This window comes from Platalea leucorodia (assembly GCF_965183815.1).
Source record: "Platalea leucorodia genome assembly, chromosome: 9".
Lineage (NCBI taxonomy): Eukaryota > Metazoa > Chordata > Aves > Pelecaniformes > Threskiornithidae > Platalea > Platalea leucorodia.
Window position 1 is genome coordinate 2,345,571 of NC_138831.1, and position 25,207 is coordinate 2,370,777.

Here is a 25,207-nt window from a genome sequence, read left to right on the forward strand (position 1 = left end):
GTGGGGCAGCCACCGGCACTGCTCCTGCCTGGCCAGACACAGGCCAGCCGCTGCCCACCCGGCGCTTTTCAGTGAGCCGGCAGATGCGGCATGCTGCACGGGTGCTGCGTGCTGCCGGCTGCTCCTCTGGCACGGGGGATGCGTGGTAACACGGCCCGGCAGAGCCACGCTGCCTCCCTGCCCCAGCCCAAAGCGGGGGCTCTCCCCTGCGCCGTGGGGTGCCCGCGGCGGTGCCCAGGGCGGCGCTGGCACCTCGCCCTCCCGAGGCTGCCGGGCACAGCGTGGCGCTGGGACCTCCTGGGCCCTGCCGCTCTGTCACCGCTGTATCAGAGGTATGGGGCTGGTGTGGCACGGCGGTGGCAGCATCCTCTCCCGCAGGCTCCCATGATGAGCGGCCGGCTCCTGCTCCTTGCCGTGCTCCCCATGCTCCTGGGCCCCCCGGCTGCCACAGCGCAGAAGAGGAGCCAAGGTGGGTGCTGAGCACCGGGTGCGTGTGGAGGGGGGTACCGAGAGGGGCCCAGCACCACCATGCCGTGGTGCCGGTCCATGCCCTGAGTGCTGTCACCGTCCCGCAGCGGTGTGCGAAGACGTGCTGGAGGCCGACATCGCCTTCCTGGTGGACGGCTCGTCCAGTATCGGCAGGAACAACTTCCGCGCCGTCCGCACCTTCATGGACGACCTGGTGGGGCCCTTTGTGCAGGTGGTGGGCGAGAAGGCGGTGCGCTTCGCCGTGGCGCAGTACAGCGACGAGCCGCGGTGAGCCCCGGGGAGGGGGCATGCGGGGCGGCGGGGCGGCAGGGCCAGGAGGTGACGTGTCCCCCTGTGCCCCCCAGGGTGGAGTTCTCCTTCTCCCAGCACACCGATGGCGCAAGTGTCCGGAGGGCCATCCAGCAGCTGGCCTACAAGGGTGGCAACACGCGGACCGGTGCCGGCTTCCGCTACGTCGCTGACAACTTCTTCGGCCCCACGCAGCTCCGGCCCGGGGTCCCCCAGGTACGTGCAGGGCAGTGGCCCTGGGGACACCCGGGGGGGGATGCGGTGGGTTCACGGGCCCCAGACTGAGTCTCCTGGCTCTCGCCCGGCCTGCAGATCTGCATCCTCATCACGGATGGCAAGTCCCAGGATGATGCCGAGGGGCCGGCAGCGAAGCTGAAGAGCCAGGGCATCAAGGTCTTTGCTGTGGGTGAGCAAGGCTTCGGCGCCAGGCGAGGGGGTCTCCTGCCGGGTTCAGGGTCCCTGCCCTCGCCCATCATCTCCATCCCTGCCAGGGGTCAAGAACGCTGACCACAAGGAGCTGATCCGCGTGGCCTCCATGCCCACCGATGCCTTCTTCTTCTATGTCGGTGACTTCAAGCTGCTGGGGACGCTGGTGCCGCTGATGACACGCAGGGTGTGCACAAGCGTCGGGGGCACCCTGCGCCCGCTGGGTATGGGTCTCCATCCTCCTCCCTGTGGGGCATGGGTGCTGGCGGTGCTGGGTGCCAGGATGCACTCACCCTGGGTGCACCCTTAGCATCTATCCTCCCCAAAATGCCCTGGCCGTCCCGCCGGGCACGTGGCTGTGCCACCCCGGCAAACTCTCCCCGCTGCCCCACGCACCCTGGAGCTGACAGCCCCTGTGCTCCCCTGCAGACGGGCCGAGCCACGCCGGCCCCTCCAACCTGGAGATCCTGGAGCAGGGCCTCGACCAGCTGCGGATCCGCTGGATGGCGGCCAGCGGCCCCGTCACTGGCTACCGGGTGCAGCGCGTGCCGCTGACGGGGCTGGGGCAGCCGATCGTGGCGGAGAGGCAGGAGGTGAGTGCTCCCGCCTGCCTGCTCAGAGTCCCCGGGGGTTCCCGGTGGCCCCATGCGTGGCCTGGGGACAGCGAGAGGGTGACACTGTCCCTGCCCAGGTGAGCCTGGGGCCACGGGAGACAAGCACTGTGCTGCGGGGGCTGCGCGTGGGGACAGAGTACCTGGTCACTGTCACTGCCCAGTACGCCAACAGCATCGGCAAGTCGGTGTCCGGCCGAGCACGCACCCGTGAGTGTCCATGCCCACAGGGACGCGGGCAGGCACTGGGTGCCTGCGGCACACGGGGCTGGGGGCTCATCCCTGGCTCCGTGTGCCCCCAGAGAGCCGTGTCGGCTCCGTGCTGGATTTCCGCGTGGTGGAGACTGGACCGACATTCCTGCGGCTGGCCTGGCAGCCCGGCCCCGAGCCCCCCCAGGGCTATGGCCTCAGCTACGCCGTGCAAGGTGAGGGGATGGTCCCTGCGTGCAAAGGCGTGGAGGTGGCGCGAGTGTTCCTACACCCGGAGGCTTTGGTGCGCAGGGCTCAGGGCGTGCGCTTGGGTGTGCACGATGGCTGGGGGCCTGGTGTGTGCCCCAGCCCGGGGCTGGCAGTGCAGGCATGCGTGTGCCCCCACAGTTGCTGCTTGTGGGGGGCGGGTGGCGGACCCCCGTCCCAGCCAGGCGCTGGGCTGTAGCCACACACCTGGCAGCCCCTCCCTGGCCCCGGGCGCTCCGGGGGGTGCCCCTGCCTGGCCGCCGTCCCAGCCTCTCCCCATGCTCCCCACCCCTGGCACTGCCTGGCATCCCGGGGGCAGGGTGCCGGCCCGCAGACACCCCTTCCCTGCCGGGCCCGGTGCGTGCCGTGCCTCTGTGCCCACCCTTATCCCTCTGCCTCCCGCCCAGGAGGAGCCCAGGGGGAGGAGAAGAGCCTGGGGGCCAACGCACAGTCGGCCACGCTGGGCAACCTGCGCCCCGACACCGAGTACGTGGTGACGCTCCGACCCCGCTATGCGCAGCAGCCCGCCATCCCCACCACCCTCACCGCCCGGACACGTAAGCACCGCGCTGGGCCCCAGGCTCAGCCGGGGACAGGGAGGAGTTCCCAGCACAGGGATGCCCCTCCAGTCACCGTGCCCCATGGGGATGGGGCTGCCTGGCCCATTGCTGCCTGGGCAGACCAGGATGGGGATGTGGGCAAGCATGACTACAAGGTGATGCTCTGAGCCCTTAAAGGTGCTCCCCGAGGGGGTGCAGCACTGTATGCTCTCCCAGCTTCTTTGTAGCCTTATGGGAGTGTTTCCGCTCGAGGTTTCCCCACGTGACGTAAAAATGTCGACCGAAAAAATGCAGGGGTTTTTTAATAACTTCAAGCACCGTGCTCTTTGGGAGGAAAGCATGGTTTCCGCGAGGGTGGTGCAAAGCATTGCCAGGCAGGAGCAGGGGTGAGGCCCTGGGGCAGCACCTTACAAACCTTGAATTTTGGCAAACCGACTCCTTCAGCTGCCCCAGGCAGCCTTAACCCGCAGAAAGTATTTCAGGCATTAAGAGGAAGGCGTTTGAGCTTCAGTTTGCTGGAGCTGGGGTGCTTTCAAAGAGCTGCCCGGGTGCGGGCTGCACTCGGTGACCTCAGTGCGGTTCAGCATCCATGAGCAGGGGCAAGGGGGCTTCGCCCCGCAGAGCAGGCGGGTTTGCAGGCGAAGGTGCTCCCCCCTGCCGTGCTCCAGCATGGGGGATGCGACGGGCACCTCTCGCCTGCAGGGCGCCCGGCGGGCGTGCAGCACTTGGCCGTCCACAACGTCTCAGCACAGAGCATGCTGCTGGCCTGGCAGCCCGTTGGCGGTGCCACCGGCTACCGCATCTCCTGGGCGACCCTCACAGGTAGGTGCCTGTCCCAGAGCTTGCTTCCCTTCTGCTGGTGACCCCAGGGAGGAGGGACAGGAGGGGCGCAGTGGCACCTGCTGCCCGGACCCCCACGGGACTGCTGTGCTGGCTCTCGCAGGGCAGGACAGGCACAGGGTGGACCTGGATGCTGGGCGGACGTCGCACGCACTGGGGGGGCTGCAGCCCAACACCGACTACGTGGTGACGGTGGCCCCGCTCTTCGGGCAGCTGGAGGGGCCCACGGCCACTGTGCGGCAGAGGACGGGTAGGTGGCTGGTACGGGTGATGCCATCCTGCTGCTGGCCTCTGGCTCTACCCCTGGTGCCATTGCCACGGGATGGGGACCGTCCCCCATGGCCCCACACCATGGTGATGCTCCCTACCCTGCCGTGTGTGGGGGCTGGGGACACGCCAGGGTGGGTGGCCGGCGGCAGAGCTGCACGGGGCAGTCTGGCCCACGGGGTCCCTCTTGCAGAGGCGGGTGCAGAGCAGACACTGCGGACCAACATCCTGGGCCCCACGTCCATCCAGGTGCTCTGGACTGGCACCCGCGATGCCCGTGGCTACCGTCTGGAGTGGAAGAGAGCCACAGGTGGGCTTGGGGTGCCTGATCCCCCCCACAGAACCCCTGCGCCGGCAGCCAGCAGTGACCCTTCCTTCCCCACAGGACCAGAGCCCCCCAGGACGGTGTCGCTCCCCAGCAGCACCAACACCTACCAGCTGACGGGGCTGCAGCCAGGCACCGTGTACCGCATCACCCTCTACACACTCTACGACGGCGGGGAGGTGGCCACCCCTGTCACAACCTTCCAGACAGGTAAGTGACCGCCACAGGTCCCCTGGGTTGTCCCCACCCTCCCAAGCCATTGGGATGGAGGGACATCCCGCATGGCATTGCTCAGCCCGGGGACCCCCTTGGCCATGAGAGCCCCAGCTCTCCGGTCACAGCCCGGGGTGCGGATGGGGGCCACGCTGTCCGGGCTGCATGGCTCCGGCCGTGCCTCACCGCATCCCCTCACAGGCGTGGAGGCGCCCGTGGGTGCCGTGTCGGATCTGCGGCTCGTCGAAGAGGCGGGCAGGCAGGTGCGGCTGGGCTGGACCGGCGTCCCCAGCGCCACCGAGTACAAAGTGGTAGTGCGCAACAACCAGGGTGAGTCTGCGGGCAGGGGCGCGGGCGGCACCCGGGGGACCGCGGCCGGCCAGCACTGAGGTTCCGTGGCCACCTCGCTCCCGGCAGACGGCACGGAGAGGACGAGGCGCGTCCCGGGCAGCCAGACGGGGCTGGAGCTGGGTGACCTCCGGGAGGGCATCGCCTACCTGGTGCGTGTCTCAGCGCTGGTGGGCAGCCGGGAGGGCAGTGCCGCCACGCTCACCTTCCGCCTCAGTAAGTCCACGCCGGGGTTTGGCATCGGGAGTCCCGGTGCTGTGTTCCCCCCCCCCCCGGGCATGTGTTGGTCCTCTAACCCTCTGCAAGGCCTCGGGGCACCGGGGCGGCCGTGGGGCCCCTCTGGGCAACCCGAGGTGACGCTGCGGTGCCGTGGGGCGGTGCAGAGTACCCAGCGGTGGGCAGCATCTCGGAGCTGCGGGTGACAGAGGCCGGTCCCAGCCAGCTGCGGGTCACCTGGCGAGGGCTGCCAGGCGCCGGGGGCTACCTGCTGACCTGGCGAGGCAGCGACGGTGAGTGTGGGGACTGCAGGGTGCCACGGCAGTGGTGCCGGAGCCCTTGCCAGCCCAACCATCTCTCCTAGGTCTGGAGCAATCCCGGATCCTCCCTGCTGACCCCACCACCTTCACCATCGAGGGGCTGCGTGCCGGCATGGTCTACACTGTTGGTGTCTCAGCCATCGTGGACGGCCGTGAGGGCAGCCCCGTCACCGCCACGGGGCGGATAGGTGAGGTGTCCCCCTACCCGTCGGTGCCAGCTGGTGCCGCTTGTGCCGGGCATGGGTGACAGTGGCCCTCTTGGTGTCACAGCACTCGAGCAGGTGGGGGCCGTGTCCCAGCTGGAGGTGCAGGCGTCCAGGAGCAACGTTGCCCGCATCACCTGGGTCGGTGTGCCAGGAGCCACTGCCTACCGCGTGGTGTGGAGCCGCAGGGACGGTACCGTGGGACGGGGATGGGGACGGGCTGTGAGGGCGGCGGGGTGCGGGGCTGACACCGCGGTCCTTGGCAGGGGGCTCGGAGAACAGCCGGAGGGTTCCCGGCCACGTCAGCTCCTTCGACATCCCCGACCTGGAGGGTGGCGTTTCCTACACGGTGAAGGTGACAGCACTCATTGGCAACCGGGAGGGCAACCCCGTTTCCATCATCGTCACGACCCGTGAGTGCTGGGGTGGGAGGCAGCACTGGGGTGGCGCTGGGCACCCCTGCCCCTAACGCCTGCCCCTCTGCCCCACAGCGGAGGCAGCCCCAGTGCCCCCCATCAGCAGCTTCCAGGTGACGGAGGCTTCGGAGCGCCGCCTGCGCCTGGCCTGGGTGCCAGCGGCTGGCAGCACCGGGTACCGCCTGGTCTGGCGCCTGGCTGAGGGTGAGCGTGGCCGGCCGGCACCCCTGCATCCTTGCCAGCCCCCGCACCCCCCCTCACCCCCCTCTCCCCCCGGGCAGGGGGGCCCCAGCACAGCCAGCAGCTCCCAGCTGCCGCCAGCTCCTACGACCTGGGGGGGCTGGAGCCGGGCCGGCGCTACCACATCAGCATCACCAGCCTGGCCGGCGGCCGAGAGAGCGAGCCAGCCACCGTCACTGCCATCACCGGTAAGGGGCTGCGTGGGGCCAAGGGGGCATCGGCCCCCCGGAGCAGCGCTGGACCCCAGAGGGGCGCCCGGGGACAGGGCTGTCCCAGCCTCAGGCTGGGGAAGGGTGATGGGTGGGGGGCTGGGAGTGGGGTGGGGGCTGCCCCATGGGGCCGGGACACCCTTTCCTCCTCCTCCTCAGCAGCTGCCCCGGCCCACGTCACCAGCCTGCGGGTGACAGAGGTGCGGAGAGACTCGGTGATGCTCGCCTGGACCCCCGTCCCTGGCGCATCCGGCTACGTCCTCTCCTGGACCCCCCCCACAGGTGAGGGTGGCGGGTGGCCCTGGGGCGGGAGGCAGCGTCCCCACGGGGACTCACCGGCCCCCCTGACTCTGTCCCCTGGGTGGCAGCCGGGGGGCAGCCGGGGCGGACGCTGCCCGGCACTGCCAGCTCCCAGCAGGTCTCTGGGCTGCGCCTGGGCCAGCGCTACACCTTCACCCTCCGCCCGGTCCTGGGGAGCACGCCGGGCGCCGAGACCTCCATCAGCGAGCGCACGGGTACGGCAGGGCTGTGCCGGGGGGACGGGCTGGGCTTGTCCCCTCTCCGCCAGCGGCTTCACCCCTTCCCTGTACTCGCAGTCTGCAGGGATGCCCGCGGTGACATCGTCTTCCTGGTGCACGGCACCCGTGACAGCTCCTCCAGCGCTGATGCCGTCCGCACCCTCCTCTCCAACATTGTGTCCGCCCTGGGGCGCCTGGGCCCCGAGGGCACCCAGGTATGGGGCTGCCACGGTGGTGGGGGGCCCGGGGGACACGGGTGGGCACCGGTGCCCACTGCTCCCCTGCGCCCTTGCAGGTGGCTCTGGCCACATACAGCTACCGCAGCCTGCCCTGGCTGCTCCTCAACCGCTCCAGCGACCTGCCCGCTGTGCTGGAGCAGATCCGCACCATACGCTACGAGGAGCCCAGCGGCAACGCCATCGGTGAGGGGCTGCGCCGGGAGCCGGGGCAGTGGCCAGCGGCACCCCGCTGACTGCCCCTCTCCTCCTTCTCCCTCCCCAGGGGCAGCCATCACCTTTGCCAGGACCTACCTGCTGAGCCCCGGCGCGGGGCGCCGGCCCGGTGTGCCGGCGGTGCTGGTGGTCCTGGCTGATGGCCCCTCCGCGGACGATGTCATCGCTGCAGCCAGGGACGTCAAGGCTGGGGGTGAGGATGGATGGAGTCCCAGCGGGGTGCGCGGGCAGGGGGCCATGTCCTGCAGGACGCTGAGGGTGCTTTTGGCTCAGGGGTCCGGCTGCTGGCGGTGGGCTTGGAGGGGGCGGACCGGGAGCAGCTCCGGCGTGTGGTCACCAGCGAGGACCCGCGGTACATCTACCACGGCGACAGCACCCTGGCAGAGCTGGAGGGGGAGCTCACTGACGACCTCTGCACCATCATCTCTACCAGGGTAAGGGGCCAGGGTGCCCTGGGGGCTGCGGAGCATGAGCAGCCCCGTGGGGGCCGGGGGCTTCTCCTACTCCCAGATTCACAAAGGCTTCCCTTGTCTTGCCAGCCGGAGCCAGAGCCGAAGCCCTGCCCCGTGCAGTGCCCCAAGGTGAGCATCCCCACGCCGTGCTGTGCCGTGCCATGCCACGCCATGCTGCCGGGGCTCAGGGACCCCCGAGCTTGCCAACGGCAGCAGCGCACTGGTAAGCTGAGCGTGGGGGTACAGCCCCTAACCGATTCCCTCTGTCCTCTTGCAGGGTGAGAAGGGGGACCGCGGTGAGGCGGTGAGTGTTTTGGTGTCCCCCCACCGCTGGTGGCTCTGCAGGGGTTGCGTCCCCCCAAACCCCGCTGATGCCAGCCCGCAGGGGGTGGTCAGTGCTGGCTTTGTCTCCGCAGGGACTGCAAGGACGCATGGGACAGCCGGGCCCCCCCGGCGAGCCGGTAATGTCCTGCTGAGGGGGAGATGGGGAGCAGCTCCCTGGTGGGGGACACTGACATGGTCCCCAGGTCCCCTCGTCCTGCTGGTGGCTGGGTGCCAGGGCAGGGACCTGCCCAGCCCTGACCGCAGGGACAGAGAGGGGAATGTCCCTTGGCCACTGCCCGCCACCCAGCCCGTCCTCTCCGCTGTCCATCCAGGGCCGCCATGGGCTGCCTGGCCCTCCGGGACCTGCGGGGCCGCGGGGCCTGCCGGGAGAGAGCGTCGAGCGGCCGGGCAAGAAGGGGGACAGGGTGAGTACCTCCAGTCCCCTCACCCAAGCACCTCCAGGCACAGGGACCCAGCCCTACGGGGGTCCCTCTCTGCCCCTCCTCCCTCCCTGCTCCTCCTCCTCGCCCACACGGGAGGGGGGATCTCCTTGGGGAGCCCTGGGCCAGCCCCACGCTGCTGCTGCTCCCTCGCAGCCCAGCTCGGCACACAGGCGAAAGGCACCCTGAGACCTGGCTCTGCCGTGGGGCTGTCCTGGGCTCCCAGTGCCAGGACCAGCACTGCCTGGGGCACTGGGGGGGTCCAGCAGTGCCGGCATGTGCTGGGCGCTGGTGTGATGCTCCTCTCTCCCGCAGGGATTCCCCGGAGCTGACGGGACACCAGGAAGCCCTGGTCGCCCCGGGAACCCTGGAGCCCCAGGCCAGCCAGTGAGTGGGGGTTTCCCTCCGCGTTTGCTGCTGCCTTTGCCCTGCCTGCCCTGCCTGCTCCCTGAGCCAGCCTCTGCCCACCCTTTCCCTGTGCTGAGAGGTGTCCGTAGCTGGCAGGGTCACTGCTGTCCCCAGTGTGTGTGTCCCAGGCCAAGCGTACTGGACAAGGACTGTCCATCCCTGCCTTGGCTAGAGCCCCTGTCCCTTCCCGTCCCATCCCTTCCCGTCCCATCCCGTCCCATCCCATCTCATCCCATCCCCACTCCCCTGGCTGGCAGGGACACGCATTCACCTCCTGAGCTGTTATTTTCCAGGGCACCCAGGGCGTCCCCGGCCCCCGAGGGGATCCTGTGAGTATGGCCCCATCTCCCCCCAGCCCTGCTCCCCCCCTGCACCCCCCTCACTCTTGCCTTTCATTCCCAGGGGCCGCGGGGGCCGATGGGGCTTTCTGGCCCGAAGGGGGAGAAAGGCGAGCCGGTAGGTGATGGGCACGGGGCTGCCCTGTGGGGGTCCCTGGGGAGCAGCGGGGACCCTGGCGGGCACATCCCACCCCTGCCACCTCCTGACACCCAGTGTCTGGGTGACCCCAGGGTCTCCCCATCTCCTCTGGCCTCAGGGTGGCACTGGGTCCCCTGTCCTGCACTGGGGACACAACAGGGCACATGGGGACACTGAATTTTGTTTTTCCTCCCTGCTCTCGTTCAGGGAGAGCCCAGGGTGATCGTGGATGGAGGACAGGGGCTGCCAGGCCGGAAAGGGGAGCCAGGCACACCGGTAGGTATGGGGTGGCGATGCTGGGGGCTCTCCAACAGCACCCCCAGCCCGTGCTGCAGCCCTGGCTAACGGAGCATCTCTGTCCTCCAGGGCAGCCCTGGCCCCCCTGGGAGTCCTGGCCCACGGGGACCATTTGGTGATCCAGGCCCACCCGGTCCACTTGGACCTGTGGGGCCACCGGGACCTCCGGGAGAGTTTGTGAAGGTACATGCCCCTCAGTACTCCCCTCAGCTGGGGGAACATGTGGACAGCCGGACAGAGGGACAGCCAGCAGCTTGAAGCTGCTCCCATCTGCAATGCTCCTGGTCCCACTCGTGGGCTGTGCCCACGCACACGTACCCATGCATGAGCTGTGGCTGGCGCTGGGCAGCGTGCAGAGGCACATGGCATGCATGTGCCCTGATACCACTGATGATGGGCTCTGTCCAGCATGTTCCCCCTCGAGGAAAAGCCCAGACCTGCCCTTACCCACTTTTTTTTTTGCCCTTGCAGGGGGAGAAGGGTGACCGAGGGGAGAGGGTGAGTGGCTCTGCATTTCCCTGGCTCCTCTGCCCTCCTGGACAGAGGTCCCGTGCGTGCCCGAGGGCACTGCAGCCGCCCCAGGGTGCTGGGAAGGACTGAGCCCTCCGGGGCCGTCAGGCAGGAGCTGACCCCTGTCTCTGCAGGGCCCCCCCGGACTTGTGGATGGGGCAGCGCCTCGAGGGGAGCCCGGCCCCCCGGTGAGTCTGGCCCTCGGGGCAGCGGGGATGGCAGAGGGGAGTGGAGCAGTGACAGCCATGTGTCCCCAGGGCTGAGCTGTGTCCCCGGGGGCTGACCTGTGCTCTCTTGCAGGGCCTGCCTGGGGACCCCGGGCCCCGGGGACCTGCCGGGCCCCCCGGCCTGAAGGGAGAGAAGGTAAGAGGGCAGCGGGGATACTCTGTGCTGGGGCCGGACCCCACGCTGCCCTCCAGCAGGGATGCTCATCCCCATCTCATGGGCATCCCCATCTCACGGGTACGGCTGTCACCTTTCCTAATCCCCAGGGTGACAGCAAAGAAGGTTTCCCAGGGCCACCTGGCCGCCCCGGGGACCCAGGAGACCGGGTGAGTTCCCCAAGAGAAGGTAAGGCGAGCGGGAGCTGGCCTCGCTGGCGAGCCGAGCCCCGAGGGCACCCTGGAGGGCTCCCGCTGGCTGTTTGCCCTGCCACGCTGGAGGTGACGTCTTCTCCATCCTCCTTTGCAGGGCCCTCGGGGACCGCCAGGGGAGCAGGGCAGGAAGGTGAGTGGTGTGGGGACCGAAGGGATGCTCTTGCCTTGCCTTCGGCAGGGAGAAAAGGGGTCTGGGTGCTGTGCCAGGACCCGTGCCTGTCACCCGTGGGTCCTGCTGCTCCTGACTCCATCTTCCTCCTGCACCAGGGAGACCGTGGGGCGCCGGGTGAGCTGGGAGAGACGGGCGAGAAGGTGAGATCGTGGAGTGGGACTGTGCCATTTGGCAGCATCGGCGGGTCCTGGTGTCCCTGCAGCCCCGTGGCGGTTGTGCCTGGGGGTTGCTGTCAGAGCCCAGTGGTCTCGGATGGGATTTGGGGCCAGGCCCCGAGAGGCTCTGGGGCAGTGTGGCAGAGCGTGGAGGGAGGAAGGCTCCCTGAAACCCTCCTCTGCTTCTCTCTGCAGGGGGACCGCGGTGTGCCGGGCCCCGAGGGCGAGAAGGTAGGTGGGCTGGGGTGGCTGCAGCCATGCCGGGGTGACGCCTGCCCTGCCCTGGAGCAGCTGCCCTGGCACCGGGTGGGAGGATGCCCCTGACACCTTCCTCTTCCTCCCCTCCTCCAGGGCGAGGTGGGAGCCCCGGGACGCCCAGGGCCGTCGGGCAGAGAGGTGAGTCGGGCCAGTAGCCGCGGTGCTGTGGACCCGGCACCCTGGGAGCAGGGGGCTGCCATGCCCCGGGTGCACGTCCCCAGGCACCGCCAGCCCCCTGAGGTCTCTTCTCTCACCGCAGGGAGCTCCGGGACCGGCCGGCCCCCGGGGGGAGAAGGTGAGGGCAAAGCGGGGTCCCAGCGGGGTGGCAGGGGGCCGCTGGGGAAGGGGCTGACAATGACACCCATCTCTCCACAGGGCGATCCGGGACCACCTGGCAAGCCGGTAAGTGGTGCTGCCCAGCGGGTCCACCTCTGCCTGTCCCAGCCCCAGGACAAGGAGCCATGGGCAGCACCCAGCATGGTCCCCTCTGCTTCTCCCCCAGGCTCCCAGCGTGGCCGTTGTTGGAGGAGAGAAGGTAACCCTGCCCCAGCTGTGCCCCCCCGGCCCCATGCTGGCACCCCCCGGGGCACGGCTGTGGGCTGGGGAGGGGGGACAGGACAGCTGGGCATCAACCGGAGGGGATGCCCATGCTGGTCCCCAGAGCTGGCTGTCCCCAGATGCAGTGGGGGGAAGAGGGGTGGTTTGGGGGGACTGATGGTGCCATTTCGTCTGCTCCAGGGTGACAGAGGCTTCCCAGGACCAGAAGGACCTCCTGGCCCCAAGGGGGACGCAGGAGATAAAGGTGCCCGTGTGAGTACTGCCTGGGGATGGGGGGCACGGGGGGCATGGCACAATCCCCCGGGCTCACGGTGCCCGTGCCATTGCTCCAAGCTGCGTCCCTTTGTGTCTAGGGTGACCCTGGCCTGAGCATCCCGGGGCCGGCTGGCCCCAAAGGCGAGCAGGGCGATAGGGTGAGTCCGGGTTTGCCCCGGGGCTGGGGCTGGCCAGGCTCTGCCCCAGGGTGCTGGCTCATGGCCCCGGTCCCTCCCCTGGCATGGGGCCACCCTGGTCCCTGGTGGCATGGGGCCACCCTGGTCCCCGGTGACATGGGCTCTCCCTCTCCAACAACCAGGGTATCGTTGGCCTCACGGGCAGGAGCGGCCCAAAGGTAATGTCACTGCAGGAGGCATCGCCCCTCCATCCGTCTGTCCATCCATCCATTGGGCTCTGGAGGGGCTGTCCAGCACACCACGCTGCGATGCTGCTCTGGGGAGTGGAGGGTGCTGTGCTGAGCCCCTTGTCCCCCCGGCAGCCCCCACACTCCCCCTACGCTGCCCTGACCCATTCCCCCTTATCCCCCTGCCTAGGGCGACCCGGGGGAGCCGGGGGAGAAGGGTGAGCCTGGCCGACCAGGTGCCCCGGGGCAGATCGGGCTGCGCGGCAAGGAGGTAGCGTGGGGCGAGGGGGGCGGCGGGTGTGGGGGCCCTGGGGCCCCGAGGAGGTGGGTGGGGGGCTGGCGGGGAGCAGGGGGCCACCGGTGACTTGTGCTTTTCTCCCCCCGGCTGGTGCCCACTGACCTGTGCCGCAGGGAGAGCGTGGAGAGAAGGGTGACGAAGGCACCCCGGTAAGTGAGGATCCCCTGGGACCACTGCCCCCCTCCCCACTGCCCCCCACTCACCCCCTCTCTCCCCGCAGGGCGAAGCGGGTCTGCCTGGCAAACCTGGAGACAGGGGCCCCCGGGTAAGTGCGGGGCTGGCGGGCACCCCAGGGCGGGCAAGATGCCCAGCAGCTTTGGGGTGGCTCCCACTAATGCACACGCTATCTCCACACCCACCCAGGGCCTCCCGGGCTACCGCGGCCCCCCCGGGGAGAAGGGCGACTCAGGGGACCCAGGTCCTGAAGGCAGGAACGTGAGTAGCACTTCGCGTGCACCCACCGCCCCATGAACACCATTGTCCTGCACCCACCCCTACCCCATGGGTACCCTCTGCCCTGTGGGACGCACCACCCCATGGGTCCCCCGTCCCCTCCTCCCCTCACCCCGTCTCTCTCTCCCGCAGGGCAGCCCCGGAGCACCAGGGAGCAAGGGTGACCGTGGGGAGCCGGTGAGTGACACTGGTGTTGGGGGGGCACGGGGCCACCCACCTGGCCCCCGCCCCGGAGCCAGCCCTGCCCTCCCCGGGCCGTGCCAGCTCCCCTTAACCTGCTTCCCTCACCCTTCTTTCAGGGGCTTCCCGGACCCCCAGGACGAACCGTAAGCTCTGCCCCCATCCCTCTCCCTGCCCACAGGCCGGTGCCCAGCCCTATGCGCTCTGACGGCCCCTCTCTGCCCCACAGGTCGATGTGGGGCTTGGAGGAGCGGGGGAGAAAGGCGAGAAGGTAACGAGTGGGTCCCCTGGGATGCTGGCAGCGGGGTGTTGTCCCCCCACCGGGCTCTGGCTGTGTGCTGGGGTCCCGGTGCACCAAGCCCTCCCTGCCCAAAACAGCTCCCGCCACATGGAGCTGATGCGCACTGTGGCTGAGAGACGCATGGGATGCGGGGGGCACGTGGGATGCGGGGGGCACGTGGCATCAGGGGGCACATGCAATCCGGAGGCACGTGGGCTCACGCTTCTGCGTGGTGCTGGGAGGAGGGTGATGGGGCAAAAGGTCCCTGTAGAGCTGAGATCCTCGAAGGAGCCGGCATGCTCGTGGCTCCCCAGCCCCGCAGGGATCCCACACCAGTACCCCATGCTCTGGGTGCTCTGCTTGGGGCAGTTTTGGCTGCAGGCTGTGCTCTGTGGGGTGCTGGAGGGTGGCTTGCTCCCTGGCCATGGCTGGTGCTTTCCCCCTGGCTGGGCTGGCTCTTTTTTCAGCCCGTGCCCATATTTTCAGACCTTTGCTATTATCCCACTCTTAAACCACGCAGCGCAAGCAGAGGTGCTCAGCACGGGCTCTGGCACGGGCTTGGCACGGGTGTTTGCGCTAGCGGCAGGGCAGTACCCTCTAACCTCTGCCCTTCGCTGGCAGGGGGATCCTGGGGACCCCGGCGAGGACGGTGCAAAGGGCGCCCGGGGCGACGCCGGCTCCCCCGGCCTGCCCGGAGAGAGGGTAGGTGCCGGGTCTCTGGTGCGGGAGGTGGCGGGACAGCAAAACGGGCAACGTTCTGCGGGAGAGCCGAGGGTCCTGTTGGGCAGGGGATGGTGGGCGAGCACCCAGGACCCCCTCCTTTCCCCCCATGCCCCACTGCTGAGCGTGTCTCTCTCTTGCAGGGCGTGGAGGGCCCCCGTGGCCCCCCCGGTGCACGGGTGAGTGCCCCCTTCCCCGCGGGGGGCTGAGCAGGGGGTCCGCACCCTGCTCGGCTCCCATTCAGGGGCGACGACACTCACGCCTCTTCCCACCATGCAGGGTGACCCCGGGGACCGAGGCCTGCCAGGAGAGAAGGTGAGGTGGCTGGGGGCTGGGGGCTGCCCCACAGCACCCCCATCCCGCCCCACAGCTTCAGCCCTCCTGCCGTGCTCTCTTACAGGGGGACCGCGGCCCGCCGGGGCTGGATGGCCGCAACGGGCTGGAAGGCAAACCCGGGCCCCCGGGCCCCGCCGGGCTGCGGGTGAGCGTGGTCCGGGGTGGGGGGCACGGCTGCCCCCGGGCACCGTGGGTGGGGGCTGCAGGATGGAGGGGCGATGGGGCAGGAGGAGCCGCCCCCCCCCGGGCACCCTCAGCTCCAGGCTGGGGATGCTCCTGGGGGCCCCGTGGCAGGACAGGGGTGTCCCTGCCCTCACCTCCTCCTTGTCTGCAGGGGGACCCAGGGAAGCAGGGGGACCCTGGCCGGGATGTAAGTACCTCCGGGGAGGGCGGGTTGGGTTGTGCTCCCACTGGGGCCATTGCACTTGCAATGGACCGACGTCCTGTCCTGTGCTGGGCAGTGCGGCAGGACTGTCCCCTGTCCCTGGCAGGGTGCCACCGTCCCGGCCACGCTCCCTCCTCCCAGAGCTGGCTGGGGGAGGCAGCACCCTGCTGCCCTGTGCTCCCCCGTCTCCTTTCCCCGCAGGGGCTGCCCGGGCTGCGTGGGGAGCAGGGACTGCCTGGCCCCGTGGGCCCCCTGGGACCGCCCGGCGTCCCTGTAAGTACTGGCCACCCTGGGGACGCATCCTGCCCCGTGCCCTCTGCAGTCAATCCCAGCCGGCTCCATCTGCTCACCCGGTGCCCAGCTCCCCGCTGCGCACTGGGGCCGTGGTGGGGCCCGGGGACCCCCAGCTGCTGGTGCTGGGGGAAGCACTGGGGGCTCTCTCACCGCCTCTGCTTCCTCCCAGGGCAAACCCGGTGACGACGGCAAACCCGGCCTCAGCGGCAAGAACGTGAGTAGGGGGAGCGGGGCTTGGCTTTGGGGCTCGCCTAGGGGTCCCGAGGGCCGGCGATGCCAGTCCAAGATAAAGGCGAGGGGGGCATGCGGCACAGTGCCCCTGCGCTCTGAGCTGTGCCCCCGGTGCCTGTCCCCATCCTGTGTGGTGCCCGTGCCAGGGGTAGCTGGGCCGGTCGAGCCGGGCGCTGACTGGCAGCCTGTGTCCCCAGGGAGAAGACGGGACACCGGGAGAGGATGGGAGGAAGGTAAGGAGCCGAGTCCTGGGTGGTCCCTCTGCGGTCTCTGCACAGTCACCACACACCTGGCGGCTTCTCCCCGCCCGCGTCCAGGAGCATCGTTTTGGGGCAGCATCCCTCTAACTCCTTTCCCTCCTGGTTAGGGAGACAAAGGTGACGCGGGACCCCCTGGCAGAGATGTGAGTACCTCCCCGCAGGGCAGCGTGGGGGGGGGGTGGGTACATGCCCCTACCGGGTACCGGCCTGGGCACCCAGCTCCTGGGGCTGACGCTGCTCTCTCGGCAGGGCCACAGCGGTGCCAAGGGCGAGCAGGGGGACAGAGGCGTGCCAGGCCCCCTCGGCCCCCCCGGCCTCCCTGGTGTCCCGGGGCAGGTCGGTCCCCCAGGCCAGGTGCGTAGTCCTCGAGCCCACGGTGCCACCCAGCACCGGACCCTGGAGTCCAGGCAGCCATGGGGCAGACAGGACCCCTGCCCACGGCTCCCTTGGGGCACTGCCCCGTGTCCGTGGGTGCCGGGTGCCATTGTGTCCCCTCTGCATCTTCCAGGGCTTGCCGGGCCTCCGTGGGGTGGCTGGACCGAAGGTAGGTGTGCTCCTGTCCCCGAGCTCCCCAAGGCAAAGGTCTGGGGGACCCCGTGCCAGGGGGGATGAATCCTTGGTGGGACTCCCTGCCCCCAGCCTGGCAGGGCTGGACCCTTGCACAGGAGTTGGGGCCGGGCAGCCTGGCTCTGCCCCCCCTGATGCCTTTGCTGTGTTGCAGGGGGACCCAGGGGAGCCCGGACTGCGAGGGGAGCCGGTGAGTACCCAGCACCGAGCCTGCCAAGCTGCGAGCACCCCGTGGTGGTGGGAACCGCAACCCCTGCCCAGGCAGCACCAGCAGTGTTAACTCTGAAACCTACTGAGGGCAGCATCAGCACTGCTCGCCTCACCCACCGTACCTCTGTACAGCTTTGCATTCCCTCTCTCTCTGCAAACCTAGGGGCGACCTGGCAACCCTGGAGCACGTGGAGACCCCGGGACTGCAGTGGTGAGTCCCTGCCGAGCTGCTGGGCTGGGACGTCAGCCCCAGGGGACGGAGGACCCTCCACAGCCTCCATGGTGGGAGCAAGCCAACACCCGCTTTGTTTTTATTGTCTTTTTTTGCAGAACATTGAACGTAGCCTGGAAGCGCTTGGCATCAAGGTACGTAGTCCCTGGCTGTCAAGCTGGGGGCTGTTCCTGCCACGCAGCAGCAAGAGGGGGACACAGGAGGTGGTGGGAGACCCAAATGACCCGGGATGGGTTGGTGGGGCTGTGGGGTGCTGCCATGGCTGGGTTGCAGTGACCCCCTGACCGGTGGCTCTTTTGTCCCTCCCAGGTTTCATCCCTGAAGGAGCTCACGGGTGCCTACGACGGGAGCTCGGACTCATTTCTGCCGGTGTCCGAGCGGCTGCGAGGCCAGAAGGGCAGCCGGGGGGAGCCGGGAGAGAGGGGGCCTCCAGGCCGAGAGGTGAGCGGAGCTGGGCTCGATGCCGTGCCCAAACACGCTGCCCCGCTCCCCCTTACCCGGGCTGGCTGTCGGGGCCATGCAGCCAGCTCAGCCCTGGCGTGCTCGGGGGACCCGACAGCCCCGGCACAGGGCTGGTTCTGGCAGCACGGCGTTATATTTTGCAGGGTTCCTTAGGCTTCCCTGGCGAGCGAGGACCCAAAGGTGACAAGGGAGACCCAGGTGCCCCTGGCCCCCAGGGCCCCATGGGCCGTGCCGTGGGCGAGCGGGGTCCCGAGGGGCCGCCCGGGCAGCCGGGGGAGCCTGGCAAGCCGGGCATCCCTGGGGTGCCGGGCCGGGCCGGGGAGCTGGGGGAAGCCGGGCGGGCTGGCGAGAAGGTGAGTGTGCACAGAGGCACGGGGTGAGGGCTCGGGGACCTGGTTCAGGGGCTTGGGGACAGCCCTGTGACGGCCACCACGTTGTCTTCCCAGGGTGACCGGGGCGAGAAGGGCGACCGGGGTGAGCAGGTGAGCCAGGACAGGGACACGGTCCCCTCCATCCCCCCTGTGCTGTGCACCTCTCGGGGGGACAGGGCGGCTCTCGGGGGGGCAGGGGGATGCCCTGTGGGAGCCAGGAGTGGCCGTACCATGGTGGCTCTGTTCCCCTGTGCCCTGCTGTCCCTTTGATGCTCAACTTATTTTTCTCGCACCCTAGGGCAGGGATGGCTTGCCTGGCCCCCCAGGGCCCCCGGGGCCCAAGGTAGGTGGTGGCTGCTGCTGGGGACCGTCTCCAAGGGGTGCCATCCTGCACCTCTGGGGATGGATGGCCACATCCAGTCCCCTGGCACAGGGGCTTGGGGAGGGCTGTGCCCCTGGGGGGACCTTCCTGGGGTCCCCTGGGTGCTGGCCCTGACTGTGCTTTGCCCGCAGGCAGATGTGGTGGAGGGCAGCCTGATGGGCTTCCCGGGCGAGCGTGGCCCTGCTGGACCCAAGGGAGCAAAGGTGTGTGGCTGGGCAGAAAGGAGTGGGGCAGCCAAAGCGACTGAGCCGGGGACAACGTGATGAGCTGGGCTGGGACTGAGGATGGTGGCGGGGCAGGCATCCCCAGGGGGACAGCGGCGACCGATGGCATCTGTCTTCTTCCCAATGCAGGGCGAGCCGGGAGCTGAGGGCGAGCGGGGATCCAAAGGAGATAAGGTCTGCGGTCGTAAGTCTCCCATTGCCAATGGGGCAGCCCCATGGAGCAAAGCCCTGGGCGGGGGCAATGCTGGGGGCACCCCTCTTTGGGTGTCAGCAGGCCCTGGGCAGGGACGGGAAGGTCACTGCCTGTCCCGTGACCCTGTGCCTGTCCCCGCTGCAGGGTGAGGGTGGCCCGCGGGGCGAGCGAGGGGAGCCCGGCGAGAAGGGCAGGGACGGCGCCCCGGTGAGTACCACACCGTTCCCCCCACCTGGCGCTGACCCCGGACCCCTGCCTGGCACTGACCCCATCCCCATCTCTTGCTCCAGGGTCTCCCGGGTGAGAGAGGGCTGGCCGGCCCCGAGGGGAAGCCGGTGAGTGGGGACATGGTGGGGGGATGCGGGCTGGGATGGAGGGAAGGTCCTGTGGTCCCACACCAGCCACCACCAGCACCAAGGGGAGCAATCACCTCCTGCTCACCTCCTTCCCCCACCATGCAGAGCCCGAAGGGCTTTAGGGGGCCTCCTGCCCCCCCCATAAGTACCCCGGGCTGGATGCGGCACATCGGGAATGGGGAGCATCCCTGGGGGACAGGCAGGGCTGCTTGGGAGTGGCGGGCTCCCGCTCGCCCGCTGGCTCTGACGTGGTTCTTTGCAGGGCTTGCCAGGCTTCCCCGGTGTGCTGGGACGCCCGGTAGGTATCCGTGTCCCCCCCTTGTCGCTGTGCCCCCCCACCCCAGCATGCAGCCCCCTGGCCACGGGTGCTGGGTGAAGGCGTGGGGGCCACCCTGCTGGCTGGGTGGGTGCTTGGCCTCAGGTGTCTTGCCAGGAGCTGGCCAGGCTTGTCACTTGGCATGGGTGCTTACCAGAGCCACTGGCACCGTCTGGGTCTCCTCTCCCAGGGGACACCCCATGCACCCACCGGGGAAAGCCCATCCCTGCAGTGACCCCATCTCTTCCTCCCTTCAGGGCAGCCAGGGAGACCCAGGACCCCCAGGACCTCCGGTAAGGAGCCACCCCGTGCCATGTGCAGGGGACTGTCATGCAAGGGGGACGTCAGCCGGGGTGGGCATTCCCCCTGGGAGCTGGGAAGGGTGGCAGTGCTGGGACCACGATGCCCCACTGCCCCCTCCTCCTCCTGTGCCACCAGCAACCACAGCCCCAACATAACGTCCCCTTGTCCCCTGCAGGGCAGCGCTGGCCCACCAGGGATGCAGGGTCCAGCTGGGACCAAGGTATGGCATCAGCATCGCCACATCTGACCTGGCAAAGGAAAGCCTTGCCAGATTTGGGGGCTGGGGGGAGGGCCACATTTTGGGACATTTTGGGCTGGAGGGAGGAACGTTTCTGGCTGGCCCTCCTCCCGGATCCAGCCAGCCCTGGGGAACAGCCCCGTGGCAGGCGTGGGGACGTGGCCATGACCACGGTGGCTGGTGGGTTGGGGCGGTGGGACTGACGCAGGCGCTCTCTTCGCAGGGTGATCCGGGGGAACCTGGCTCCGGCATCCGGGTGAGCACTCGTGTCCTCCCTGCCAGCACCCACCTGGCCCCCCCAAAACCATCCCAAAGCTGGCTGGCCCTGCGGCCGTGCACCAGCCGAGGCCCTGGCTGTGCCAGGGCAGCGTGCCATCCCCTCTGATGCGGCTGTTTCTGTTGCAGGGCTTGCCCGGTCCCCAGGGCAGCATAGGGCTGCCCGGCCCCCCTGGCCCCCCCGGCCCGGGGGTAGGTATTTGCAGCCCCCTCCCGACCTGCCCCTTGGCCATTCCTGGTGCCTGGGCTGCCGCTTGATTTCTGCTCGTGTCTCCCTTGCAGGGCCCACCGGGTGTCCCCGGGCTGCCAGGACAAGTGGTGAGTGTGTTGTCCCCTCCTGCCCAGCTGCCATCAGTGTGGGCGCTCGGGGCTGCTTGGGGGGCTGTGGGACCCCCAGCCCTGCTTTTACCACTCGCAGGGGGAGAGCGGGAAGCCGGGCGTGCCGGGCAGGGACGGCGTGCCGGGGAAGGACGGTGAGGCGGGGATGCCTGGGAAGATGGTACGTTGCTGCTCACCCCGTCCCATCCCAGCGAGAGCCCCATGGGGCTCAGCCTGGGGTGTCTGCAGCTGAGGCTGAGGGTTGTGCTGCTTGGGCCAGGGCATGCCGGGACCTTCAGGCCCTGCCGGTCCCAAGGGAGAGCCAGGGGATGCCGGAGCCCCAGGGCAGGTGAGTGCAGAGCTGCCTCCGCAATGGCCGGGAACTTTCCTGGCGTTCCTGGACTGGGATGAGGGGGAGCATTCCCATGCAGTCCTGCTCACCTGCCCCCTCTCTCCTCTGTGCCCCAGGCCATCGCCGGCCCTCCCGGAGCCAAAGGCGAGAAGGTAAGGAGGCAGGGTGCGAGGTGGGGGGACCCCCACCCCTGGGTGCTGCCAAAGCCACCAGGGCTGGGGCGGGCAGGGGTCTGCAGGGTGCTGTCACCTGCTGTGGGCACGCCTGAGCACCCGTGTGTTGCTGCAGGGCGAGCCGGCGCTGCTGGAGGGCATGCTGCTGGGAGAACCCGTGAGTTGGCCCCATTAACCTCATCCCCCCCATTAACCTTATCCCTCCTACCACCACCCTCTGCCTTCTGGGGGGTGAGCCAGCCCTGTGGCCGCCCCCTTCCCTAACGCCGCTCTCCCCCCGGCAGGGCTCCAAGGGTGACCGAGGCTTGCCGGGCCCCAAGGGCGAGAAGGTGAGTGCCGCCCCGGGGGGCGTGGGGAGGGGGCTGTGGGAGCCCTGGGCTCCCTGGCCACAGCGGGGGGATCCGGCCACAGCCGCTGCCCCCGTGCGTCATCACACGCCCCTGCTTTTTGCTTATTTCCCCCACCAGGGAGAGCAGGGAAGATTCGGGGAGCCGGGAGATCCTGGGGAAGACGTGAGTAGGAGGCACATGGGGGCCGGGGGGGTGGATGTTGGGGGCAGCGGATGCTGTCGGGAGCTGGGACCTGTGCCCTCGTCACCTATCGCACAGCCCTTCCTGGTGGTTTCGTGTCTTCACAGGGAGCCAAGGGGTCCTCCGGAGCCAAAGGGGAGAAGGTAAGTGTCCCCTGCTCCCAGGGGCGCTCCCCAGCCCTGGGGGGCCGCTGCGAGTGGCACGGTGCCCCGGCACCCCTGTGCCTGCCAGCCGGGGGATGTGCCACGTGCTCTCTGCCACCACGCAGGGATCACCGGGTGTTGGTGTGCGGGGACCGCCAGGACAGGACGGGCCTCCGGGTCTGAAGGTAACCCCTGTCCCCATGTCGCCCTGGCTCTCACCACATCCCCAATGCCCGGGTGCTGCCCTGGCTTGGCTGGCCGATGGAGAAGCGTGCTCCTAAGGGGCTGTGTTCATGGGCTCCATCTTTTTCCTCCCTGCTCCAGGGTGACATCGGCTTGCCAGGACCACCAGGGCCCCCAGGCTTAGCAGGCATCGCTGGGACACCAGGACAGCCAGGCTTGAGAGGGGACAACGGGCAGCCTGGCCCGCCAGGTCCCCCAGGAGAGAGGGTAAAGGCTACGGCCAGCACCTGGCCTCACTGGTCCCAGTGACCCCAGACCCTTGGACAGTGTCAGTGGGGTCCCTGCAAGCCCCATTGCCTGCCAGCCGCAGTCCCTGCCTGCTCAGTGGTGTTTGCCTGCCAGGGTCTGATCGGCTTTCCCGGGAGAGATGGCACCTCTGGACCACCGGGACCTGCGGGGCCCCCAGGGCCGGCCGTGAGTATGGGGCTCCAGTGCCGCAGCGTTCCCGGGGGTGCAGGCTCTGCCCTGGCTCCCACGCCGGCTCGGGCAGGGTGACGGGGTCCCACCCTGCACCTTCCTGGCCCCTGGGGCTGGGGGTTGCCGGGGGCTCCGGTGAGGGGGTGGGAGCCACTGTGGGAGCCGCGGGGATGCTTCATGGGGCGCTTGGCATCACCTTCCTCCCATGGCTCGCTCACCCCTCTCCTTTCTTTTAGGGCATACAGGGGGCCACTGGCCTGAAGGGTGACAAGGTAGGACGGGGGGCAGCTCCTCTTGTGGGGTGTCCCTGCTGCAGCCACCCCCCAGGGGATGCTGAGCCCACTCTGGATGGTGGCCCATGGGAGCCTGCTCTGTGCCAGGCAGCCGGGGAGGTGGCAGGGACTGTGGGGTGTCCCCTGGCATGGCAGGGGACATGGCATGGCCAGGAGGAGCGGTGGGCAGCAAGGACAGGGATGAGCTCTTGCCTTCCCCCTGGCAGGGTGCGCCGGGGGCTGGGCTGCCGGGAGCCAGAGGCGAACGTGGAGACCCAGGGCCACGGGTACGTACTGCCACAGCCCCACCATGTCCCCATCACAGCCCCCCGTGTCTCCACCACTGGGAATGGGAAATCCCACGGTGCCAGCCCTGAGGGGATGGCGAGCCGGAGCCACGCCTGTCCCCGCGGTGGGGTGACACTGGGGCTGCCCCATCCCAGACCCCCTTCTCACATCCCTTTCTTCTTGCAGGGTGAAGATGGGCGCCCAGGGCCAGAAGGGGATCGCGGGCCGGCGGTAAATACCCCCAGTCCCTGGCTGCACCCCCATCCAGGACCCTCCCTGACCACCCTTCTCCTCTCTCCCGCAGGGCTTGCCTGGGAACCGGGGGGAGCGTGGGGACAAGGTAAGGGGCTCTCGGGGCTGGAGAGCTGGGGGGGGGGGTGAACGATGCACCCCCAGGGATCGGGGTCCCCAGGGAGGTGCTGCCCACTCCCCGCTGTGCATCCTTGCAGCGTCTCACCATCTCCCCTTCCTCGCAGGGAGATGCTGGGGCCCCGGGGCCCAAAGGAGACAAGGTGAGTCCCTGGGGTGGGGGGCAGCGGGAGGGAGGGCAGCAGCGCTGGGCCCCCTGCTCATCCCCACTTCTCTCCTTCGGGTGTGCAGGGCGATACTGTGGTGGTGGAGGGGCCCACCGGAGCGCGGGGCAGCAAGGGGGAGCCGGTAAGAGCTGTCCCCATCCTCCCTGTCCCCATCCTCCCTGTCCCCCTCTGCGTCATCCCCCTTGTCCTGATGGGCAGGGGCCCTCCTGTGCCTCCCCCTTCCCAAGGCCCTGCCTGCCCTGCTCCTGGCACAGGGCAGCTCCCAGCCCTGCGGGTTTGATCCTGCACCCCCTCTCCCGAGTGGCACAGGACAGCCCCCCACCCCTCTGCCTGCCAGAAGAGCTGGGGGCGCTTCTTGCTGCCGAGGGACCCTCCCTCGCAGAGCACCTCGTCCCCTCTCCTTCAGCCACCCTACAGACCCCCGTGTCCCTGTGCCAGGGGGGTCTGTCCTCCCCACCCCGACGTGTGTCTGAGCATCTCCCCGTCCCCTGACCCATCCGTCCCTGTTTCCCGCTTTGCAGGGAGAGCGTGGTCTGAAGGGCACGGAAGGGGACAAGGGGGACAAGGGAGAGCAAGGCATGCCTGGAGAGAAGGTACAGGGCTGGGGGGGCTTGTGCGGGGCTGGGGTCTGCTGGGTTGGGGACCGTGGAAAGCTGTTGATGGGACGATGGACAGAGGGACCAGGGCATGATGGCATCCCTGTGCCCCATGTGCTGGTGCTTGCGGGCACCCTGGCATGGTGCTTGGCACCCCAGCACGGGGAGCTGCCAGAGCTGGCCTCGGAAGTCACCATGGCTGTGCTGTGGCCGTGCCATGGCCAGTGCTCTCCCTCCTGCCCTGTGTCAATCTGGGTTTCTGCTTGCAGGGGGTGAGGGGTGAACAAGGTGAGAAGGGCTCCACGGGCTTCCCTGGGGCACGCGGCCCCGGTGGGCAGAAGGTAAGGAGCTGGGCACCCTGCACTGCTGGGGGGTGCTGGGGGCACCATCCCCCTCACCTGCCCTGACCAATGCCTTTGCCTTCCCCAGGGAGAAGTCGGAGCGTCGGGAGAGCCCGGTGAGCCGGTGAGGAGCCGCGTCTCGGTGCCGCTGCCACCCTGCCGCGGGGCAGGAGCGGACCCCATCACACTGTCTTGTTTCCTGCAGGGCCAGCCTGGCCGTGATGGGATCCCCGGAGCCCGGGGAGAGAAGGGGGACATGGGACCCCTGGGCATGCGTGGCCCCAAGGTGGGTTGGCCCCTCTGCCTGCCAGTGCTCTCCTGGCCAGGACCTGCACCGGCTCAGCATGGCTCTCACTCCCCTCCTCATCCTCACAGGGTGATCGGGGCATGAAAGGCGCCTGTGGCATCGATGGGGACAAGGGCGAGAAGGTGAGTGGGTGCCCACGGGGTGCCGCAGGGGCCTGGATGTTGCCTGGAGGCTGTGGCCCTTTGGATCCCCTCCGCCAGCTGGGGGGAACAGGGAGACGGCAGAGGCCAGAGCTCAGCCCTGTGGCAGGGGCACAGGGTCCCCTCCTCTGCCCACGGCTCTGGGGTGAGCATTGAGGGGCTCAGGACTGACTGCCCTGCCTCTCTCCTGCCTGCTGTAGGGAGAGCCGGGGATCCCGGGGCGCTCAGGGCTGCCGGGGAGGAAAGGCGAGCCGGTAAGCACCGCGCTGACACTGGAATGGGATGGGAACGCGTGGCTGGTGGCTGATGGACATCTGCTTT

The 25,207-nt window shown here is 69.2% G+C and overlaps 1 protein-coding gene across 1 annotated transcript in view; it reads left to right on the forward strand.

The window, feature by feature from the left end:
• Positions 1–384: 384 nt before the first annotated feature.
• The window catches only part of COL7A1 (collagen type VII alpha 1 chain), a gene marked incomplete at both ends in the record, with an annotated part of 29,142 nt that continues 4,319 nt past the window's right edge, over positions 385–25,207 (forward strand). The window contains 102 exons of the mRNA XM_082321231.1: positions 385–469; positions 576–756; positions 834–993; positions 1,090–1,183; positions 1,269–1,427; positions 1,633–1,796; positions 1,895–2,024; positions 2,117–2,239; positions 2,678–2,827; positions 3,533–3,652; positions 3,774–3,920; positions 4,131–4,247; positions 4,323–4,472; positions 4,677–4,805; positions 4,893–5,039; positions 5,207–5,332; positions 5,404–5,547; positions 5,630–5,755; positions 5,829–5,987; positions 6,069–6,182; positions 6,260–6,406; positions 6,587–6,709; positions 6,796–6,942; positions 7,024–7,160; positions 7,241–7,367; positions 7,447–7,590; positions 7,671–7,831; positions 8,127–8,153; positions 8,266–8,310; positions 8,506–8,598; positions 8,929–9,000; positions 9,315–9,350; positions 9,424–9,477; positions 9,706–9,774; positions 9,865–9,978; positions 10,267–10,293; positions 10,440–10,493; positions 10,606–10,668; positions 10,797–10,856; positions 10,996–11,031; positions 11,169–11,213; positions 11,424–11,459; positions 11,862–11,888; positions 11,989–12,021; positions 12,225–12,296; positions 12,398–12,457; positions 12,619–12,654; positions 12,854–12,934; positions 13,075–13,110; positions 13,182–13,226; positions 13,325–13,396; positions 13,547–13,591; positions 13,714–13,740; positions 13,824–13,865; positions 14,496–14,576; positions 14,738–14,773; positions 14,874–14,909; positions 14,995–15,075; positions 15,265–15,300; positions 15,517–15,588; positions 15,779–15,823; positions 16,038–16,073; positions 16,208–16,243; positions 16,350–16,454; positions 16,822–16,857; positions 17,041–17,088; positions 17,208–17,243; positions 17,419–17,550; positions 17,715–17,924; positions 18,018–18,053; positions 18,241–18,285; positions 18,456–18,527; positions 18,678–18,722; positions 18,886–18,948; positions 19,032–19,076; positions 19,360–19,395; positions 19,671–19,706; positions 20,178–20,210; positions 20,360–20,422; positions 20,513–20,548; positions 20,649–20,729; positions 20,829–20,897; positions 21,017–21,052; positions 21,189–21,230; positions 21,358–21,402; positions 21,541–21,585; positions 21,711–21,746; positions 21,872–21,931; positions 22,071–22,196; positions 22,332–22,403; positions 22,643–22,678; positions 22,906–22,965; positions 23,153–23,197; positions 23,271–23,306; positions 23,443–23,478; positions 23,567–23,623; positions 24,024–24,095; positions 24,368–24,439; positions 24,528–24,563; positions 24,645–24,725; positions 24,815–24,868; positions 25,087–25,140. Coding sequence (XP_082177357.1) covers positions 385–469; positions 576–756; positions 834–993; positions 1,090–1,183; positions 1,269–1,427; positions 1,633–1,796; positions 1,895–2,024; positions 2,117–2,239; positions 2,678–2,827; positions 3,533–3,652; positions 3,774–3,920; positions 4,131–4,247; positions 4,323–4,472; positions 4,677–4,805; positions 4,893–5,039; positions 5,207–5,332; positions 5,404–5,547; positions 5,630–5,755; positions 5,829–5,987; positions 6,069–6,182; positions 6,260–6,406; positions 6,587–6,709; positions 6,796–6,942; positions 7,024–7,160; positions 7,241–7,367; positions 7,447–7,590; positions 7,671–7,831; positions 8,127–8,153; positions 8,266–8,310; positions 8,506–8,598; positions 8,929–9,000; positions 9,315–9,350; positions 9,424–9,477; positions 9,706–9,774; positions 9,865–9,978; positions 10,267–10,293; positions 10,440–10,493; positions 10,606–10,668; positions 10,797–10,856; positions 10,996–11,031; positions 11,169–11,213; positions 11,424–11,459; positions 11,862–11,888; positions 11,989–12,021; positions 12,225–12,296; positions 12,398–12,457; positions 12,619–12,654; positions 12,854–12,934; positions 13,075–13,110; positions 13,182–13,226; positions 13,325–13,396; positions 13,547–13,591; positions 13,714–13,740; positions 13,824–13,865; positions 14,496–14,576; positions 14,738–14,773; positions 14,874–14,909; positions 14,995–15,075; positions 15,265–15,300; positions 15,517–15,588; positions 15,779–15,823; positions 16,038–16,073; positions 16,208–16,243; positions 16,350–16,454; positions 16,822–16,857; positions 17,041–17,088; positions 17,208–17,243; positions 17,419–17,550; positions 17,715–17,924; positions 18,018–18,053; positions 18,241–18,285; positions 18,456–18,527; positions 18,678–18,722; positions 18,886–18,948; positions 19,032–19,076; positions 19,360–19,395; positions 19,671–19,706; positions 20,178–20,210; positions 20,360–20,422; positions 20,513–20,548; positions 20,649–20,729; positions 20,829–20,897; positions 21,017–21,052; positions 21,189–21,230; positions 21,358–21,402; positions 21,541–21,585; positions 21,711–21,746; positions 21,872–21,931; positions 22,071–22,196; positions 22,332–22,403; positions 22,643–22,678; positions 22,906–22,965; positions 23,153–23,197; positions 23,271–23,306; positions 23,443–23,478; positions 23,567–23,623; positions 24,024–24,095; positions 24,368–24,439; positions 24,528–24,563; positions 24,645–24,725; positions 24,815–24,868; positions 25,087–25,140 — 7,905 coding nt within the window. The remainder of the gene's footprint in view (positions 470–575; positions 757–833; positions 994–1,089; positions 1,184–1,268; positions 1,428–1,632; positions 1,797–1,894; positions 2,025–2,116; positions 2,240–2,677; positions 2,828–3,532; positions 3,653–3,773; positions 3,921–4,130; positions 4,248–4,322; positions 4,473–4,676; positions 4,806–4,892; positions 5,040–5,206; positions 5,333–5,403; positions 5,548–5,629; positions 5,756–5,828; positions 5,988–6,068; positions 6,183–6,259; positions 6,407–6,586; positions 6,710–6,795; positions 6,943–7,023; positions 7,161–7,240; positions 7,368–7,446; positions 7,591–7,670; positions 7,832–8,126; positions 8,154–8,265; positions 8,311–8,505; positions 8,599–8,928; positions 9,001–9,314; positions 9,351–9,423; positions 9,478–9,705; positions 9,775–9,864; positions 9,979–10,266; positions 10,294–10,439; positions 10,494–10,605; positions 10,669–10,796; positions 10,857–10,995; positions 11,032–11,168; positions 11,214–11,423; positions 11,460–11,861; positions 11,889–11,988; positions 12,022–12,224; positions 12,297–12,397; positions 12,458–12,618; positions 12,655–12,853; positions 12,935–13,074; positions 13,111–13,181; positions 13,227–13,324; positions 13,397–13,546; positions 13,592–13,713; positions 13,741–13,823; positions 13,866–14,495; positions 14,577–14,737; positions 14,774–14,873; positions 14,910–14,994; positions 15,076–15,264; positions 15,301–15,516; positions 15,589–15,778; positions 15,824–16,037; positions 16,074–16,207; positions 16,244–16,349; positions 16,455–16,821; positions 16,858–17,040; positions 17,089–17,207; positions 17,244–17,418; positions 17,551–17,714; positions 17,925–18,017; positions 18,054–18,240; positions 18,286–18,455; positions 18,528–18,677; positions 18,723–18,885; positions 18,949–19,031; positions 19,077–19,359; positions 19,396–19,670; positions 19,707–20,177; positions 20,211–20,359; positions 20,423–20,512; positions 20,549–20,648; positions 20,730–20,828; positions 20,898–21,016; positions 21,053–21,188; positions 21,231–21,357; positions 21,403–21,540; positions 21,586–21,710; positions 21,747–21,871; positions 21,932–22,070; positions 22,197–22,331; positions 22,404–22,642; positions 22,679–22,905; positions 22,966–23,152; positions 23,198–23,270; positions 23,307–23,442; positions 23,479–23,566; positions 23,624–24,023; positions 24,096–24,367; positions 24,440–24,527; positions 24,564–24,644; positions 24,726–24,814; positions 24,869–25,086; positions 25,141–25,207) is intronic.